At 40.3% G+C, this 19083-nt stretch overlaps 1 protein-coding gene across 2 annotated transcripts in view; it reads left to right on the top strand.

The window, feature by feature from the left end:
• Window positions 1-19083, top strand: part of DDHD2 (DDHD domain containing 2) — a 38448-nt gene that overhangs the window by 6448 nt on the left and 12917 nt on the right. For both annotated transcript variants that reach the window (XM_081171667.1, XM_081171666.1), the window contains exons 4-12: window positions 775-864; window positions 1874-1994; window positions 2443-2532; window positions 4881-5013; window positions 6868-7076; window positions 8735-8805; window positions 9505-9627; window positions 10279-10374; window positions 17651-17770. In XM_081171667.1, the coding sequence (XP_081027793.1) occupies window positions 775-864; window positions 1874-1994; window positions 2443-2532; window positions 4881-5013; window positions 6868-7076; window positions 8735-8805; window positions 9505-9627; window positions 10279-10374; window positions 17651-17770 (1053 nt within the window). The remainder of the gene's footprint in view (window positions 1-774; window positions 865-1873; window positions 1995-2442; window positions 2533-4880; window positions 5014-6867; window positions 7077-8734; window positions 8806-9504; window positions 9628-10278; window positions 10375-17650; window positions 17771-19083) is intronic.

The following is a 19083-nucleotide window of genomic DNA, read 5'->3' as shown; positions in this document are numbered from 1 at the left end:
TTTCGGCCCCCGCCGGCCTTCTGGACCTCTTCTGAAGGCCGGAGGGGGGGAAAGGCTTTGCTCCCCACCACCAGCATTTAAAAGAGGTCCCCGGAGATTTCCCTATGGGCTTTCGTCTTGCGAAGCAAGCCCATAGGGAAATTCGTCTTGCGAAGCGCCTCCAAAACAGAAAACCCTTTCGTCTTGCGGGTTTTCCGTCTTGCGAGGCATTCGTCTTGCGAGGTACCACTGTATCTGTAAATTTTCACCTACAAGTCAAATGACCAAGGTGATGGTGTGTGTGGAGAAAGGCTACCCCCCCCCCACCATTCTACATTTCTAATCATCTCTCCCCTCAGTTGATAATAATGTCATTTACAGCAGAAGGCCTAATTTCCTGATGCTGTATTTTGTTTGGCCCTCCAGATTTATATTGTAAGGACATAGACATGTATTCTTGGTGATTGTTCCCTCATTGCTGCCTCACCATCTCCCAGACAATAAAATACCTACATATTTTGCTTTTTCTCTTAATAGTCTCGATTGAGGTGTCCCCCCCCCCCACCAAAGGCATGTATTGAGAGGCTAATTAGGACTTTATTGGCTTGGTTCTTCAAACTATAGCTTTGGAACTGATTCTAGTCATTTAATTTTGTATATTGTGCTCTCAGAATAGTAGTCCAGTTAAAGATGAGTAAATATGCATAGGATTGTGCTTTGATAGATTTTTTTATTTTTTTTAAAGACATATATTTGACTCTTTAAAGATTTTCGTCTTCTTCTTCTTCTTCTCAGGACACCTATATGATCTGTGTCACCTTAGATGAGTGGAAAAAGAAACTGGAGTCTCCGACCAGAGAAATCATCATATTGCATAACCCAAAGGTATAGTGAAGCTTAAAAGTTTGCTCTTTGCGCCTCTCAAGTATTACAAGCATCGTTTATCTTTTAATAAACAGTTTTGACTCTGTTTCAGGAAATCAGGAACTTGTGAAAAGAAAAGTTCATTTCTAGAGGGGAGAATAGTTGAAGTTTTATTGCCTGGTCAGTTAGAAAATTGCAGAAAGGAGTTTCTATATTCTACCCATTTTCTGGGTCTTATGCGTGTGGGTTGTTTGAAGGTGTGAGATTGAATTATGCCTGTGGTTTCTGAGTGTGGAGAGTATGATTTGAGGGAGTGTCAAAATGGTAGGCATGCATATATTGGTATATGCTGAATTGATGTGAGCGTATTGATCATGAAAAGGTGTGCTTGAGAAGAACCAAATGGAAGGCATTTTTAGCTGTAATTTATGTTGTGCTTATTGTTGGGAATTTAATTGCTTAATTATATGATCAATGGGGATATGGTATTTTGCAAATGGGAGGTGGTTTTTCTTTTGTCTAGCTGTCAATCATGCTGTTTTAAAATGTGGAATTTATATATTTTTAGTTGGTTTTCATTTGTAATATTTCATTTCCTATGTTCAAAGGGTATTCTTATTAGCTATGTACTGTATTCCACAATGTGGCATTTTCCTTCTATTTTTGTAGCTAATTTTTCTATGTAATGCTTATTTTGATGCTAAAGAAGATGCTCTGCTTATTTCTTAATTGTCTCTGATAGAATGCGGACATTTTCTGGCAATCTTTGTATTTGTCATTGGAAAAAAATGTTTTAATCTATGTTGTAAACCACTTAGAGATTTGTGTAAATATGAGCAGTATATAAAGTGTCCAAGTAAATAAAATGGGAGAGGAGAATGTCTGCCTCTCCTCCAGCGTTCCTGCATGTCCGTATTTGGGAGTTGCATTTAAATTATTACCAACCTTTGAAATTGATTATCTCTGCTTTGTGGTTTGTTTCTCCTACTTATGTAGTGCTAACATCTTTTATTTTTGTGGTCCTTTCAAGTTGATGGTACATTACCACCCAGTAACAACCACTGATGACTGGGGCGCAAGTCCCACAGAGCAAGGCCGGCCAAGAACTGTGAAGAGAGGAGTGGAAAATATTTCTGCTGAAATTCCTAATGGTAATGACATGCGTTCCCCCCCCCCCCCCGCTTATTTTAAACTTATGTGCTTTTTCTTTCTTGATATGATTTTACGCAGGGATTGTTCATTAAACAGGATAAACAGATGTGACTAAAATGATTAGAAAACTGCCTGGTACTTCTGCCCTTGCTTCAAACCAAACCAAACCAAACCCAAACTTGAACATAATTCTTAAAGATGTAATACTATAGGCACGTTTATAATATATATATATTATCTATTAATTATTTTATTATTTTTGAAAAATTAGGGAAGCCAAAGCATAAGCAAATATTTGATTTAGCTCAAGTATAGAATCCATAACTTTTCTTTGAAAAATGTAAGCTTTTTTGTGGGGGGGACGGGACCAAAACTTACATTTTGAGAGAATGTCACTCCCATTTGAAAATAGTGTCTTGATAAGTATGCAATTTCTATTTATTTCAGGGGAACCTTTGCAGATAGACCATTTGGTTTTTGTTGTTCATGGAATTGGACCTGCATGTGATATTCGGTTCCGGAGTATTGTTCAGTGTGGTAAGTCTGCAGTATAAAAGATACTTGTTGGTTCTGCATCTCAGGAGGTCCACAAAATATGTGGGTCTTTTGTACAGACAGAGTTATTGTGATGTCTTATAACCATTTTATTCCATTATATATTATTTAATTGTATTCCACTTTTCAGAGAACTATTCCCAGGACAGCTTTACAGTTAAAATAGAAATAGAACAATACAGCAGAAACAGTAAAATGAATACAATAAAACAAAAGCAGAGGAATCTAAAACAGCTGATGTCAGAGCCCACTGGTTCAGTGAATATCAGCTATATGCTAGAGTGTAAGGCTGAATATATGTTTTGTTCATATGTTGAGGAAATTAACTGATGACTGTATTTGACTAGAAAATCAGTCTGATTCTGTTTGAGATGTAGAAGCAAGTTGTCCACAAGATCAATTGGCTAATGATTCTAAGGGTTATATATACATGTAGATCTCACAGAGATTGCCAAGGAATATATATCCAAACTAAACTAGTACAGTAGTTCCTCCATATTACAGCAGCCTTAAATTATATATAATTCTCTTCCCATCAAGGTTGAAACAGGAAAATTACAAGGCTTAGTGGGCCAAAACAGTCTCTAGAGAATGTCGTTTACAGATGTTTATTACATATAAGTCCTCATTGGCACTGGGAATTACATTGGAAATTCAGATGCTTTCAACAGAAACTGGTGATGGTACTAAAAGAGTAGACTATAGATGCAAAAGTTTTTCAAAATCCTTTCATCTTAGGGCATTTTTTTCCCTGCAAGTAGTACAGCTTTGCCTTACCTTGCTTTGTAATCAAGGTGGATGCAAAAGTTGCATAAAACACAAATGTAGTTTACAGATGTAACAAATCACTGGGGCTTACTGTGTCCTAGGTTGCTTCTGCACTAGGGGTTTTTCTAGAAGTGCCAACCTTTGCTCGCTTTCTTTTTATGAGAAATCCAGTTGTCATCATTGCAAAAATGCTGAATTCTTGTGTTTTCTGCATTACCCATTGTGTATTTGCAGACTTGATGTGTGGCTTTTATTTTTCCTCAATAAAATACAGTTGCAGTGCCAGCCTCTTCGGTGTGAACAGGCTACACTCTGTTGAGCCTTTTTAGGTTTATTATTTATTTAATAATAATTTAATATGGCCAAGATTCCATTGCTGCTGTTTTGTTGTATTCATTTTACTGTCTTGCTGTGTTATTGTATTTCTATTTTAACTGTAAACTGCCTTGGGAATGTTTTGCTTGCCCCTTATGGTTCCAGCAGTCTCTTCCCTGTAACAGGACTTGCCTAGCAGCAGCTCCTCCTTGGTCATGATGAAGGACACTACAGTGCTTAAATGGCCTAACCCAGGCAGGTTACAACAGTGTAAAACTACAGTATTAAAACTGGTTAAAACAATTTAAAATCCAAAAAGGGTGGGTCCTAGAAACATATAATCTTGGGTGTCAGAGACCAGGGTAAAAAGGTGCATCTTCAGTGAAATGCTCACCTAACACGTCTCCCTTTTAAGTTGCAACTCAAAATGCAATAAGGTGTGATTCAATATGCAACCAAACTAGTTTTAGGAAAACAAGAGAGTATATTTTTTCAGAAGTTAACCTTGGGTGCAAAGCTGTCTGTCAATGTTTGGTTTCCAGTTCATCTTGGTTTGCAATATAAGATGGATAAAATGCTTCTTGGAAGGGCTATATCTCAAAAAGTATGAAATTACCCTGTTACAATTACAGGCCAAAGCTATGATTCCCAAATGCTATGCTCCATGAGCTTTGTAAGCTGATTGCAGTATATGTAGAAACACGAAATCAGGAAATGGATTAACACACTGAGTTTCCACATGTGAACTGTTGAATTAAATATGTATAAACTTAATAAGTTCCTTGGGTACATATCAGATGAGATGCTGTGGCATCCATGATCAGATCTCCCATCCTTCATCTTCTTTTTCTAAAGATAGAAGCCCTGACATGAGGCTGGGCCTGAGGGGTCGGGGGTTAGCCCCTTTCTCTTTTTCTGCTTTCCCAATCTGAATCCCCTTCCTAGCTGCTATTTGACCCACTGATAGGGGGATGTACAAGTATAATATGATATTTGTGTATCTTCCTTCTCCTCAGTCAAATAGCAGCTTTGGGGTGCAGTCCAGATTTGGAAAACAGAGCAGGGGGAATTTATTAAATACTCCTTCCTTCTTTTCCACCCACCCCCGCCCCCCACAATGGATGTTCCTATTTTGGAAAAACGTGGGAGATCTGTTTATCCATATCCCATCATTACATCTAGTCGGCCCCTCAATGTGGGGTGGTTGCTCTGTGCCTTGATGCAGAATTGATTTTTTTTTCTTACAGTCAATGACTTCCGCAATGTTTCATTGAGTATGCTGCCTGCCCACTTCAAGAACGCTCAGGAGCAGCAACAGATTGGCCGAGTAGAATTCCTCCCAGTGAACTGGCACAGTACTTTACATACTGGAGTAGATGTGTAAGTGAACCAAGAGTGTTCCCAGCCAGCCTGCCAGTCATTGTATGCTGATAGCCTAGAGTTTGCCAAAGTACAAGAGATCTGGAGGGTGGCAGCACAAGAACAGGCCTTTTCTGCAGTGACTCCCCAACTGTGGAATGCTCTCCCCATTCATTGCATATATTTAGGTGCCAGGCAAAAACATTCCTCTTTTTCCAGGCCTTTGGCTAATTAAACAATCCATGGCCTTTTAAACTGTTGGGGGCGGTTATTGTTTTTTGTTTGTTACTATGTTATTTATTTTTGTGTTTTTATATTGCAAACCACCCTATAATCCTTGGGTGAAGGGCAGTATAGAGATTTATTAAATAATGATAATACTCCTATTTCCTACAGTGTGTGAGCTGTCATGCCTGGTAATAATGACAAAGCAGTGGAGACAGAATGGGAAGTGCATGTTATGGGCATACCCTAATCCTGTTCAGCGTGTCCAAAAATGGTGTTTTAAGTTTGCTGTTGCTACTTTGCTCTAGAACAGCCTTGCAAATAAGGAATCAGAAGATAGTTGCCCCCTATTCAAATTTTTTACATGCCCAAATTTTTTACATCCCACAATCTCCTAGATCAATCTCTGTATTGGCAACGGTTATGGAGGCACTTGCATTTATTTTCAGCGAATGAGTGCCTAATTACAACCCTCCTGTAGTAAATTAGCACCGGAACAAGGGAGTTGTTTGTAACTTTTTGCTTGAAGGGTCCAGCAAATCCTCTTTGGTAAACTTTTTGCCAAGTATTTCATCTCCCATTCGTGCTTTAATCCCCTGGAGAAATAGAGCTGCTTTCAAAAACCCTGTTCTGCCTGGAGGATGGAAACAAAACACTACACCTTATAATCAGGTCTTGCAATCTGTCTGCCTACCTGCCCCATGCATATGCTTAATCAAGGGTTAATTGGAAAACTGGGCAGCTCCCCAGGCTTCTTTGTTCTAGTATTAGACAGCCTGTATTGGGAAACATTGCTTCAAAATAGGGACCGGGGAACCCCCAGCCCGGGGGCTGAATGGGGCCTCTCTGACCTCTCTGACCTTGGAACTCTCTTCGGTTAGAGACCCTTTCTCCAGGCCACACCATGCTTTTGCACCATCCATTAGTGCTTATGCTGGCTGTTTGCCATAATAAAAATTGATTGATTGATTGCTTTTGCCTGGGTAGAATATATTTTTGAACTCTGACAATGTTTCTTGCTTGCCTGGATGGAGGATAGAGAGGGATGTGTAGAAATTAGCCTACTGTACAAAAAGTAGAATTCACACTTGTTGCTCTTCCCACTTTTGCCTCTGGCCTTGCCCACAACTAGCTACGTGCTCTGATATAGCTCAGTCTGTAGAGCAGGAGATTCTTAATCTCAGGGTCGTGCGTTCAAGCCCCATGTTGGGCAAAAGATGCCTGCATTGCAAGGGGTTGGACTAGATGACCCTAGTGGTCCCTTCCAACTCTACACTTCTATAGTTCTCCCTGGAAGAATGTGGACCTTGGGCTGGAAAAGGTTCCATACGCTGCTTTAGATGCAAAGGAAGGTCTTTCAAAGATCATTTCCATCTTACTTTCATTGACATTGTGTTTGCTGAGGATTTTAACATCAGGTTAGTTGTAGCCCAATCTTGTGTCCTGGCAATCCACTGAATTCAACGGGGCTTGCTTCTGAGTGAGCAAGTGTAGTCACTGAAGTACAGAGTACAGCACTTGGATTTGTACTGTACACAGGCAAACTTTTTATCTGGTTTCTAAGATCAGGTATCTGTGTAGGATAACAAAGCTTCAGTGGAGGCCAAGAACACCTGGAAGGCTACATGCCCTTCTCTGTTTTGTTTACAGAGACTTGGAGAGAATCACCTTGCCAAGCATCAATCGCCTGCGTCATTTCATCAATGACACCATCCTAGATGTTTTCTTTTATAATAGCTCCACCTACTGCCAGACCATTGTGGACACAGTTGCTTCAGAAATGAACCGTATCTACCTGCTCTTCTTGGAGAGGAACCCTGATTTTAAAGGAGGAGTCTCAATAGCAGGTCACAGCTTAGGTATATATACCTTTCTCTTATTTTGATGCATGCAGACATGTTTATTTATTTATTATATTATTATAATCGCATCCTTCCTCACAGAGGTGTTCTTTCTGTGGGACCTGACCAGGACACCTATCCCTGAACAACATAAAGGGATATGGTCATAATTCCCTTTTCCCATTTCCTTTTCTAGCATCTTAATTGAATGGAGACATTTGCGTCTTGGAATACAACATGTTTTGTATCCTTGTAACCTGTTACTCTATTTTCCCCCAGTCCTATAGTTTCAAAGTGTAAGGTTTCACTCCCATTTAAAGATAGGTTGCCAATCAAAGCAGCCATTCACAAGCAAATAACTCATTTTGTGGCTATTGTGACTAAGTGTCAGATATATCAGCTGCTGGCTGCATACAGGTTTGGGAAGGCTGAATTACATTCAAAATCTGTCTCAAAAATCTGCAACCAGAACTACAACATTCTATACATGGAAATAAATAAAATGTGAATATATTTCTGTTTAGTATCTTTCATTGCAATATCCAACTTCTTCGCTCTTCCACTTTCCAACAACAACAATTTTTAAATGCATTTCCCCCCATGAGGTCATGGGATTGAGAGGGTTTGTTAGTACAGAAATCAGACTTCCAGAGCAGCTTCCTCTGGCTTTTAATTCAAATGTTTCAAAACCTTTATCATTTTACAGTCTAAAGTTTAAACTTTTTTTAAAAAATCTGATTAAGAGCAGAGCTGCATGTGATGTTTAGTTCCATGATTATTTTAACAGACTTCTTTTTAAATATAAAATGCATCCGCTGAAGGCCAAACATGACATGCCATAGTGTTGTTGCTGTTTTTAAGTAATGGCTACCATGCATAGTGTAAGACAATTTTCATTTGGAGCACGATGGGAGAAACAGTACCAGAAGCTCCTAGCTTTCAGAAGTCTCAGTGGAGGAGACTGTTGGAGGTGCTGAGAGTACAATGCTCTAGAAATGTTCTCTTCTCAGCCCTCTTTTGCTGTTTTTTCGCTTGGCAGATCCTCAGGGGCTACAGAGGAGTAGCCCACCTGCCCTGTGTTACTTACATCAGTACATCAGTCCCAACAAACACAAGATGTTAGTGCCCAAAGAGGGCAGGGGCTCCTCCTACTTGATAACATCTGACCAACATCTTGCCTCAAGGAATTTAGAGGCTAATAGGAACACTGAATAAAGCTTCAATAAGCTTAATTTGTTCTCCTTTTTTTGAAGCCTTGTACCTCTCTCAATTTTTAATAAGTGTAGCTCCCCTTTTATTCTTCTTTTTGTACTCAAGGTGCAAATATAATGATTTAATGAAACAAACTACACTGCTGTGGTTGCAATTCAAAGGGGAAAGAGAAAAAGAGAAAGAACACTGCCACATATTTTCCTCTGGGGGAGAAAAAGCAGCTTGGGGGTAGGATTTCCGGTGGTGAAAGGTATACAAAGGCAGTTTTCCCTGTCAGTCTCCCTCTTCCTAATCTCAGCCTCAATAATTGCATTTTATTTAAAAAAGGTGGGCGGGGAGTGAAATCACAAGCTTACAGACAATAACTAGCTCCATCCTAGAAAGGGAAGACGAGACATTTGCGGTGCCCTAGATGTTATATTCATGACCTTTCCTCCAAGACACTGACTGTATTCTTTTCTTAGGATCACTTATATTGTTTGATCTTCTCACGAATCAAAAATGTACATCTGATGGAGAGGAAGATAAAAATGAGGTATGCGTTAACATGATTCAACAACTTCCTGAGTTTAAAGCTGGCCTTGTAAGTTCCCTGTGTTTTGGGGAATCTTTGTTGCTTTTGTGCAGATTAGCCTGCTATTCTTCAAAGCTCAGCACTCTGTACTTATTCAAAGGCTAGGTGACTCCACAAAAAGTGCCCCTAAGCTCCTGTGTCAGGGCTGGCTATTTTCCTATTTTGCATGTTTCTCAGAAAATGGGGGGAAATGTCTGCACAGTCTAGCCTGAGATGGCAAGCCTGGTGCCTCCAGATGTTTTGAACTAGAACTCTCATCAACATTGAATGGGGTAATGAGTTGGAGTCCAACAACATCTGGTGGGTCACAGGTTCCAAATCCTTGGTATAGCCAAAGCTAAGGACTTTTAAGATGTTGATTTTAATAAAGAAGGATCACGTATGTGTTTGCTCTTTTACAGCAGGTAAGTTAAGCAAATGCCTAAAACCACCCTTTGATAATATTATATCTTACAATGAAGGGAGTATATAAATCTAAGAAATAAATAAACAAATAATAAAATATAACATTTATAACAGTAATAAAAGAAATGTACACACTGTGATACAATCAGTACTCTAGCAATATAGTCCAGTAGCTATATATTGGTATCTATCCTGTCTTAAGTGTTTTATCAATGCAAATGAAAAGCTGTACAGAAGTGGTATCTATTTTAACAGGAGTCACAAATATCAGCAACTGGCCAAGAAGGTATTGGATCTGTTACAGACATTTTGACGGAGCTTGAGCTTTCTGAATATTGCTCTGTATTCGAGAAGGAAAATGTGGACAGGCAAGCACTGGTAAATATAGAACTTTTGCATTACTTGCTTTGCTCCTGTATGTCTATTTCTTCAGCTTCTAGGCTCCTTCATGAAGATCAATAATGGTAGTTTGTGGGGGAATGGGGAGGGAACAAATCCATTCAGGTCTTTGTTCTGATCTCTTGTGAAAGCGGCTTGCAAGGAGTGGTCACAAGACAACTGCGTTCAAGTGTGGTATCAGCAGCAAAGCTAACCCTGTGTCCAGATGGTGCCAGGAAGCATTTCCTGCCCTCATTCTTGATCTTCTCTGGTGTTGCCTTTTGACAACTAGACAGCAGGTCCCACTGAAGTCCTCTGAAGCTACGGAGTGGGATGAGCAACTAGAACTTGCTCAATCTGCGAAGGAAGCAACTACTTGACAACAGTGTTACAAGACAGAGCTAAGTTGCTGCACAAGTCTTATAGATGGTTAGTGGTGGAACAATATTTGCATGAAGAGTTTCTGAAGCCACATTTACCAGTATTGCTGTATTTTTTATAAGGGTGACGTGACCATATTCAACCCTCTGTGTTTCTCAAAGGATAGCACTGAAACACAAGTTACTAAGGTCCAAGGGCTCTTTTCATTTAAGTCACTATCTATTGTAGAACCACAGCTCATATATGTGTGTCTGATTCTTACTGTAACAGGCCTTGTGCACAGAAAAGGAACTTAAAGACATGGGAATTCCCCTGGGACCCAGAATGAAAATTCTGCATTATTTAAGGAACAAAAGCAACAACCAGGTATGTTTGGGGTAATTGTTCAAGTGATTTAAATCCATACCTTCAGTGTTAGGGATTGGGATACTTCCCCAAGATGGCGCCGAGGTAAGACGCTCTTATCGGAGCTCAAAGAACTTTTTAACTAAATGCCTTTGTTGCCGGCTCTCCTCCTTCTCTTGGATTTTATTTCCTTTCGCTACTTCGCTGGGCTTTTGAACATCTTATCTTATCCTCCTCGGTGCCGGGACTTAGTGAAGTTAATGAAGTTTTAACGAAGGCTCTCAGACATTCCCTCCCGGGCATTAAGGCACTCCCTCCCAGTTTCTCGTTGACTCCTCGTGACAAACTTATCCCAAGGATCTTTAAGGACCTCTAATGGGCTTCTAACCCTAAAAACTATAAATTTATAAAACCACAAATTTCTCCCACTACCTCTAACTTCGTGGACCCCCAAACATCTCAGTTGTTTTAACAAACTGAGAAGAAGGGGGGGGGGATACTTCAAAGGAGTGCTCTAATTGGACCCAGTTTTAAACTCCTCGCAGCAGCCCAGCCAGGACTGAATGAGAACGGAATGAGATTGCGACCTGAGAACTTTAACACTCTATCACTCCGTTTAGAAGTCTGATCTCATTGATTTAAGAAGAATCTAGCAATGAGAAGAGCCAAAAGACTCAGATGTTTTGATACAGAAACTGACGCAGAGCCCTCCGGTTTCAAACAAAGTAATCTAGATGATTACCTGCTACCTCAAAAACAGCACATATCTCCTCCCAAAACCTTCCTCAACTCTTTACATGGAAAGACAGCTGAAGAGATATCCCTAGGAATAAATGAGGACAAGGCTACTACTCCCATAATCGAGGCACAAGTGCTAATTGATAGAAAGGTGGAGCTGCTGGAGGAATGCTGCCTAATGACTGCTCAAACAGTTCAAAAAATCTTTGAACAATTACAAAACATCTCCAAGAAGCTGGATAACCCAGATGAAAGGAGGCAACTCACTCCCTTTTTGCCATCCTTAATAAGCCCTGGAGACAAACAGAACAAATACAAATTTATACCTCTAAACCAGCCAAAAACCAGAGGAAGCCCCCCTCACTCAGTCAACCTGATACTGAGGCCATGTGAGATTGTTCTCCACATTTTTCCATATAGAGGGCCCCTACCTTACTGGGAGTCATCCTTCTGGGCCAGACACCATCTAAATCTGCTCCTAGGCCTTGAGGGTGGAAGCATCGACCTAAAAGCAGTCAAGAGGCTCACTAACGATGGACATTCCAAAAAAGTACTACTAAAATTTGGTAGTCATAGAATTCCAACCAAAATCCTAAGGGTAAAGGCTTATTTAGCCCAGAAAGGAATTATTCCGCGTCGACACTTTGAAGATATATCACTCAGACCATTGATTGCATCTAAAAGACAGAACAAGATGAATAAGGCCATTTTACCAGAGGCCGACATCTGCCCTACTCCCGTGGAAGAACCCAGTAGATGGGAGAAACCGCAGCCAGCTACCCGGGAAATCACACAAGAAAAATCCAAGCTCTCAAACCAAGCGACTGTAGCATCAAATAACAGCCTCGCCCTTGATACAATAGACTGGACAGTCCCAGAAGAAGTAGATCTGCTGAGTAACTTTACCAAGCTACCAGACAAAGAACAAATAAACATACTCAGTAAATTGACGAAACTACAGGCCAGATTGACCGAAATTCACCAACAAGGGCAACAAAATGCAGTAGAAACAATACACAATCAAACTTTACACTTACCAGCCCTCTCCCCTAAATGCATAGTCAAAAAGAAAGCCACCAATGGAACTTTCAAATGTATAGATGCAGACCTCCAAATCCAGCCTCCTTTAGAATATGAAATGGCAAGGAAAAACTCCAGCAATGAGACCACAAATTCCTGGCTGAGATATCAAATACTAGCTCTAAACGAAATAGGTACCCCTTATTTAAGTACTACAAAGGACTCTAACATTGCCGAACAAAAGATGACCTCCAACAGACCTGATTCACTGAGCCCAACATCAAATGAGGCCAAAGAAATGGAACTAGAGACTGAAAACAGTCCTACTGTCCACAACAGTCTACCAACCACAGAAATTTCTCAGGAACAAGGAATAGTTAAGGAAGAAAACCAAGAAAGGGAGGAAATTTTAATTTCCCGCACTTTAAAAAAGAATCTAAAAGACCCACCATTATGTTCCCCGCCGAAAGCAGCGACAAATGGCTGTATCTGCACAAGACAAAATCCCTCGCTGGACTCAATAACAGAACTAGAATGACTAAATGCTGTCAACCAGCCATCAACTCAAAAACGGATCCTACGCTTGCTGTCCTGGAATATTGCAGGGTGGGGAAACAAAGACGGAGACCCAGACCTAATGAACTTCCTTAAAGATTTTGAATTAATACTTCTACAAGAAACATGGTCAACTAGAGATATTAAAATCAATGGATTCACCTCCTATACGAAACCCGCAGTGAAAACAAACACGAAGGGCCGGCCGAAAGCAGGGTTCTGTTGCATGATCAAAGACAACTTAGGGTTTGAAATCAAGCAGCTAGAAAAATGCTTACCACTTGCACAAGCTCTACTTTTAACCCAAAAAGACGATACTTTGCTACTTGTAAATGTCTATATCCCCCCAACCAAAAACAACAGCAGCAGTGAAAATTGGTCACAACTAACCTTTTATATAGAAAATTTGACCGATAAATACCCAAATGCCTCACTGATAATAGCAGGTGATTTTAATGCCAGAGTGGGAACCAACAATGAACAACTATGTAGCAAACTAAATTGGAATACTGATAATGATATCGCACATGCCCTGAAAATAGGACGATTCTCCAGAGATAGGGTTGTAAACAACGAAGGCTTACGCCTACTTGAATTATGTAACAACTTTAATTTGCAGATTGTGAACGGTTCAACAAAAGGCGATAGAAGCGGGGAGTTTACATACTTCTCCCCCCGAGGATGCAGTGTCATCGACTATATTCTTGTCCCTTATAATATTATAAATTCAATCATGGACCTCAAAATTGGAACGCGTACTGAAAGCGACCATCAGCCATTATTGTTGTCTATTAACTTAAAGGACGAAACCAAAATAACCAAGTACAATATCATAGAACCTTCTCAATACAAACAAATGACCCAATTAAAATGGTCCCAGGAAATGAGTGCAGCAGTGGGGCAAAAACTTACAGCCAACCTGAGAAAACAAGTATTATCCAACTTAAAGACCACTAATCCCTACAGTGATATTCCGAAAATTTATAATGAAATCTTCCAAATGTTCGTAGAGCTTAGTACTCCACCTAAAGTTTGGGTACTTAAACATAGCACTAGCCCTTGGTTTGATGATGAATGTTTCCAGCTAAAAAGAAAGCTGCGCCAAACATTTAAAAATAATCGCGCTAAACTAGAGCCCTCTTATCTTGATGAAAAAAGACAATACCATTACATTCTGGCCGAAAAGAAACAGAAATATGCAACCCAAAAATGGCTACAATTACTCGACTCAATTCAGAGTAAAAACAACAAAGCGTTCTGGAACCTGGTGTACGGAGGATTGAAAGCCGAAAACCAACTAACTCTACCACCAATTGCAGAATCCAAATGGTCCCAATACTTCACATCTGTATTTAACAATCTACACAGTGAACTCAAAGGAAATGAGACCACTAAAAATAAAATCAATAAACTCCAGGAGTGGCCAAGGGTAGAAGAAGAGGAAATTAGAGAGATAGTTAAAAATTTCAAATCGGGGAAATCTCCTGGGCCAGACGGTCTACCAATAGAATTATTCAAGACCTATATAGATTGGTGGGCAGAACCCTTAGCTCAATTGTTTACTCTCATAGATAAATATGGGATCATACCTGAGATATGGTTAAGATCAATAATTATCCCAATCTTTAAAAATGGCGACCCAAAAGAACCAAGGAATTACAGACCGATAAGCCTATTATCAGTGATAGGGAAAATCTACGCTAAGCACCTTTTATCTAAACTTCTTACCTGGATGAAAAATCTAAATTTACCAGGGAAAGAACAAATAGGTTTCTCCAAAGGTTGCTCTACATTAGACCACTGCCTTATACTTATGCATTTGGTTGAAAAATATAGATCCCAAAGGCAATCTAAGATATATGCTGCTTTTGTAGACTTTCGTGGTGCATTCGACTCAATTGACCGCCCAAAGCTGTGGAGGAAACTCGCAGAATTAAAAATTGATCAGCGCTTATTGATTCTAATACAAAATCTTTACTCTTCCAATACCTGTCAAGTCAAACTTAACACCAAAGGTCACCTTTCATCAGACATCCCAAACTCGAAAGGGGTAAAACAAGGGTGTATTCTCGCTCCCTTTCTATTTAATTTATTTTTATCAGACTTGCCAGATCACCTCCAAAAAATAGAATCACATGCCCCTAAACTTAATCAGAAACCAGTTCCTCTCTTATTATACGCAGACGATGCTGTCCTACTATCATTAACGAGCTTGGGTCTGAAACGTCTTATATCTTCTCTGATCCTTTACTGCGAATGTAACAAACTCTCTATAAATTATGAGAAGACAAAAATTTTGGTCTTCTCGAATGGTTGGAAATTAGAGAAATGGAAAATAAGAGGGCAAGAAATCCAACAAGTGAAAATCTATAGGTATCTGGGAATCTTATTCCAGAGCAATTTAGGGTGGGCAAATCATCGCACAAATGCCATAAAACAGGCAAAGTGTACCTCATCAGCAGTTGCCCGTTTTTATTATCAGAAAGGTAATCAATTTATTCCTGCGGCCAATCAGATATTTCAAACAAAAGTGCAATCCCAGATATTCTATGGAATCCCGCTATGGGTCCAAGCATATAACAATGATTTAAAAAAGATTCACTCCAGCTTTCTGAGACGTATTCTTGGACTCCCAGCTGTGATCAAATATGAAACAATGTGTGCAGAAATAGGCATACACACAATGGAATATTGGGCATGGTCCACCTCAATAAAGTACTGGTTACGCTGCCATTTTCGCTGCCCTCCATCAAGTCTGCTCGCTGATTTGCTCAAAGACTCCTACAAATCAAGATGGTATCAGTACCTCGAAAAAAAGATTGAATCTTTAGGCATCGAGCTGGAGCCCCTGTACAATTCTAACGAGCAATACATTTTCCATAATATCCTAACTAGACTAAAGGATGTCGAGAGACAAAATATTATGGCAGCTGTAAACAAAATTTGCTCCCCCATATTCTATGATTTAAATATCTTAGATAGCAGAGCCAATTACGTCACTAAATTAATAATCCCAGCCCAACGTAGGGCTTTTATGCTGGCCCGTTTGAATGTCTTTCCCTCAGCATTTGTCTGGGGAAGATATCAAAACATCCCTAGAAACAAGAGATTCTGCAGATGTTCTATGAATGTCCCGGACACTGTAGAGCATATTCTCTTCCATTGCCCATTGTACAGTATCCCACGTCAACGCGTGCTGTCCCCTCTTTTGGGTGGTTTGGAACCCCAGCAAGGTGAATGTGTGGGATTCTGCCTATCCGACGTCGACCAAAGGGTAACGGCGGGGGTAGCCGAGTTTTTGGTAGCAGTTCTCCAAGGAGCAGGTTAACAACGAAAACCACTGATTTTATATGTATATATATATATATGTATGTAGCCAACTGCTGCCTTTTATATATATTTCAAAGCTTTTATATGTTATTTCCTCTTTTATGGTTTTATTTGCACAATGCCTAATAAAGGTTTGATAAGTAAGTTAGGGATTGGAAAAATGCAGAATGCGTTGAATCTCCTTGTACTATAATTTTGTGGATATTGGTAATATTTATTGACTTGAACCAAATGGAACGTCCAGCCCTTTGCTCTCTCCCCACCACCACTTTTGGCAATCGTATATTCTCTGTCCCCCTTCTGTCTGTCTATTCTGTTCTAGTTCGTTAGCAGGCAGGCAGCTCCAGAGCAAGGACATTTCATAATCTCTGGGGTAGGATTGGGCAGACCAGCCCTATCCAGTTCTATTCCTCTTTCGCTTGGTTTCCTCCACGCTGCCATTCGGTCCTCTTTCTTCATAAATATGTGTGTGTTTAATTCTACACACACACACACACACACACACACACACACACTTTTTTTCTTTTACTTTCATTTCTGCAAGGTGATCTGAGCAGGCTGCCTTTTACATATATTTCCTGCTTTAAACTTAAAATCTTGGAATGGTCAGGAAGCACAACTGGTTGAAAAAAGCTGCAGATGGCTCTGCATTGACCTGCCATTGTTCTCAGTGCGGGGGTGGCTGGGGCGACGGGCGCATGGGTTTGTATACATACGTAAGTTGGGCAATACATCTTTATGTCCAAAAAATTGTCCAGTAGCACCTTAGAGACCAACTAAGTTTGTTCTTGGTATAAGCTTTCGTGTGCATGCACACTTCTTCATATACACTGAAACAGAAGTCACCAAACCCTTATATATAGTGGGAGGGTGGGGTGGGGTTTTTCTACCCCACCTACCTGAATCTATCTCTGTGTGTTTTTTTCGTTATTTCTTTATTGGAGAGGAAGTGGAAATTGAGAAATTTCTGACACCTTATGCATACATACTTAGGATGTGGAGGGGACTAAGTTTTGCTGGTTTTATTTCTGTTTTGGACTACCACTTTGGAAGGGAGACAGTTTTTCTTCATGTGTGTGCTACTACTGATGTACCTTGGGACAGACTACATGTTATACAAACAAGCATGCAGGAAAGTCCCAGTGTCTCCTCCCCCTTTTGATTTCTCAAATGAAAAGCTGTTAGGAGGCCAAACTTTGGAGTGAGTGGTAAGATGGATGTGCTTAATATTTCCCTGTCTGCTTTGTTTTCCTTTAAAAATTGTCTCTGCCTCCAGTAGCTTTTCCAGATGAGATGTTCATATTGGGAAATAGCATAAAAATTGGTAGAACTAAGGTAGAGGCATTTGCATTTGTTACTATTGTATTTTTAAATTAGAGATTGATCTTGAGCGCATGTTTGTGTGGAAACTGACCCAAGCCTTTGAATGTCCTGGGCAAAAAGTAAATAATACAATAACTTGAGCAACCAGTGACATTGGCAAATGCATATTGTTTATACTGTAGAAATGCTAAATGGTAATTATTGTGCAACACTGAAACCTTTTTGCAAAGTGAGCTTCTGCTTTTGCAGTAGCCTAGTGGGTTGGGCAGTTGTGCCAGCAGTGTGCTTGAAAGGAATGCTACAGGAGATGGCTGTCTGATTTTTGTTGCAGAATTCTAAAGGGCAGACACCTGCAGCTGCTGGGGAAGGTGGAAATGTCAAGCAGGAGGTACCTGTAAAGCCTACAAATGCAGAGACAAGTTGCCGGCGTCTGGATGTTGTGACAGGGCAGGTAACCCCCACCTCCCACACAACTCTGTGCCAGCCTCAATTTAAGAGCATAATAAATCAACAGATGACCTGTTGGGCTTTGAGTGACTCTTGAACTGTTTTAAGAAAGTATTACTTAAGTTCCCCAAGTCCAGGCCAAATTTGTTTTGGATTTACCTGGCCCAGTCTCACAGCTAGGTTGGGAAAACTTCTATTATTCTCCTATATTATGTCAACAAGCATACCCAATTGACACTGTGTGCTTAGTCTTTCAAAAAAGCTTATTTCAAAGTACCTTGTGAAAGAAGCCTGAGTAAGCTTAGCAGTCATGGAATAAAAGGAGAGATCCTCTTATGGATTAGGAAACTGGTTCAGAAGCAGGCAAAGGGTAGAAATAAATGGATAATTCTCCCAACGGAGGGTTGGTGATAATTAAACCCTTCACTAGCTGGTTCCTAGGTGGATTACCACAGCTTAAAATTTAGAAATAAAAGCTGTTAAATCACTGTCACAGGTATATGGTGGGTTCTGTAGAAAGTGGAATCTTCCAAGGATTAGTATTAGGCACTGTGGTTGTTACCTTGCTCATAAGTGATTTAGAGTTAGGGCAGAGCCATGAGGGAGCCTGGTTTGCTGGTGATATGGTTCAGGGTGTTTAAAACAAAAAGGAATTAGGATGGGTTTGTCTCCCTCAATATTTACAGTACTAGAACTTGGAGACATCCGATGACACTGAATGTTGGAAGATGCAGAAGAAAGTGCCGTATTTTTCTGTGTATAACACGCCCCCATGTATAAGACAACCCCTATTTTTGGGACTGCAACAATCGTCAGCAGGCCTTGCCGCAGCAACCAATCACACACCCAATCGCCACTGCAAATCTCCTGCTGGCTGCTGCCACCAGTCGCCTGTCGCTATCCGTGTATAAGATGACCCACCATTTTTCAGTTATTTCTAAAGAAAAAATATCGTCTTATACACAGAAAAATACGGTACTTCTTCACATAGTTAAACTATGGAATTTGCTCCCACAAGAGGTAGCGAGGACCACCAATTTGGTTGGTTTTGAAAGAGAATTAGACACATTCATGGATGGCTATATTCCACCTCCCTTGCTGGAGGCTGTATGCCTCTGGATAGCATGTGCTGAGAATCATGGGGAGGGCACTGTGGCACTCAGGTCCTGCTTGCAAGCTTCCCATAGGCATCTGGTTTGCTACTGTGAGAACAGGATGCTGGACTCGATGGGCCTTTTGCAGTAGAAGTCGTCTTATATTCTCCTTCAGTATCTTGGTTTGAGGTTTTCAGTACTGGTGATTTAATAAGTTTTATGC

The sequence above is a fragment of the Podarcis bocagei genome, assembly GCF_964188305.1.
Source record: "Podarcis bocagei genome assembly, chromosome: 15".
Classification (NCBI taxonomy): Eukaryota; Metazoa; Chordata; class Lepidosauria; order Squamata; family Lacertidae; genus Podarcis; species Podarcis bocagei.
This window is presented reverse-complemented; position numbering and strand designations above follow the sequence as displayed.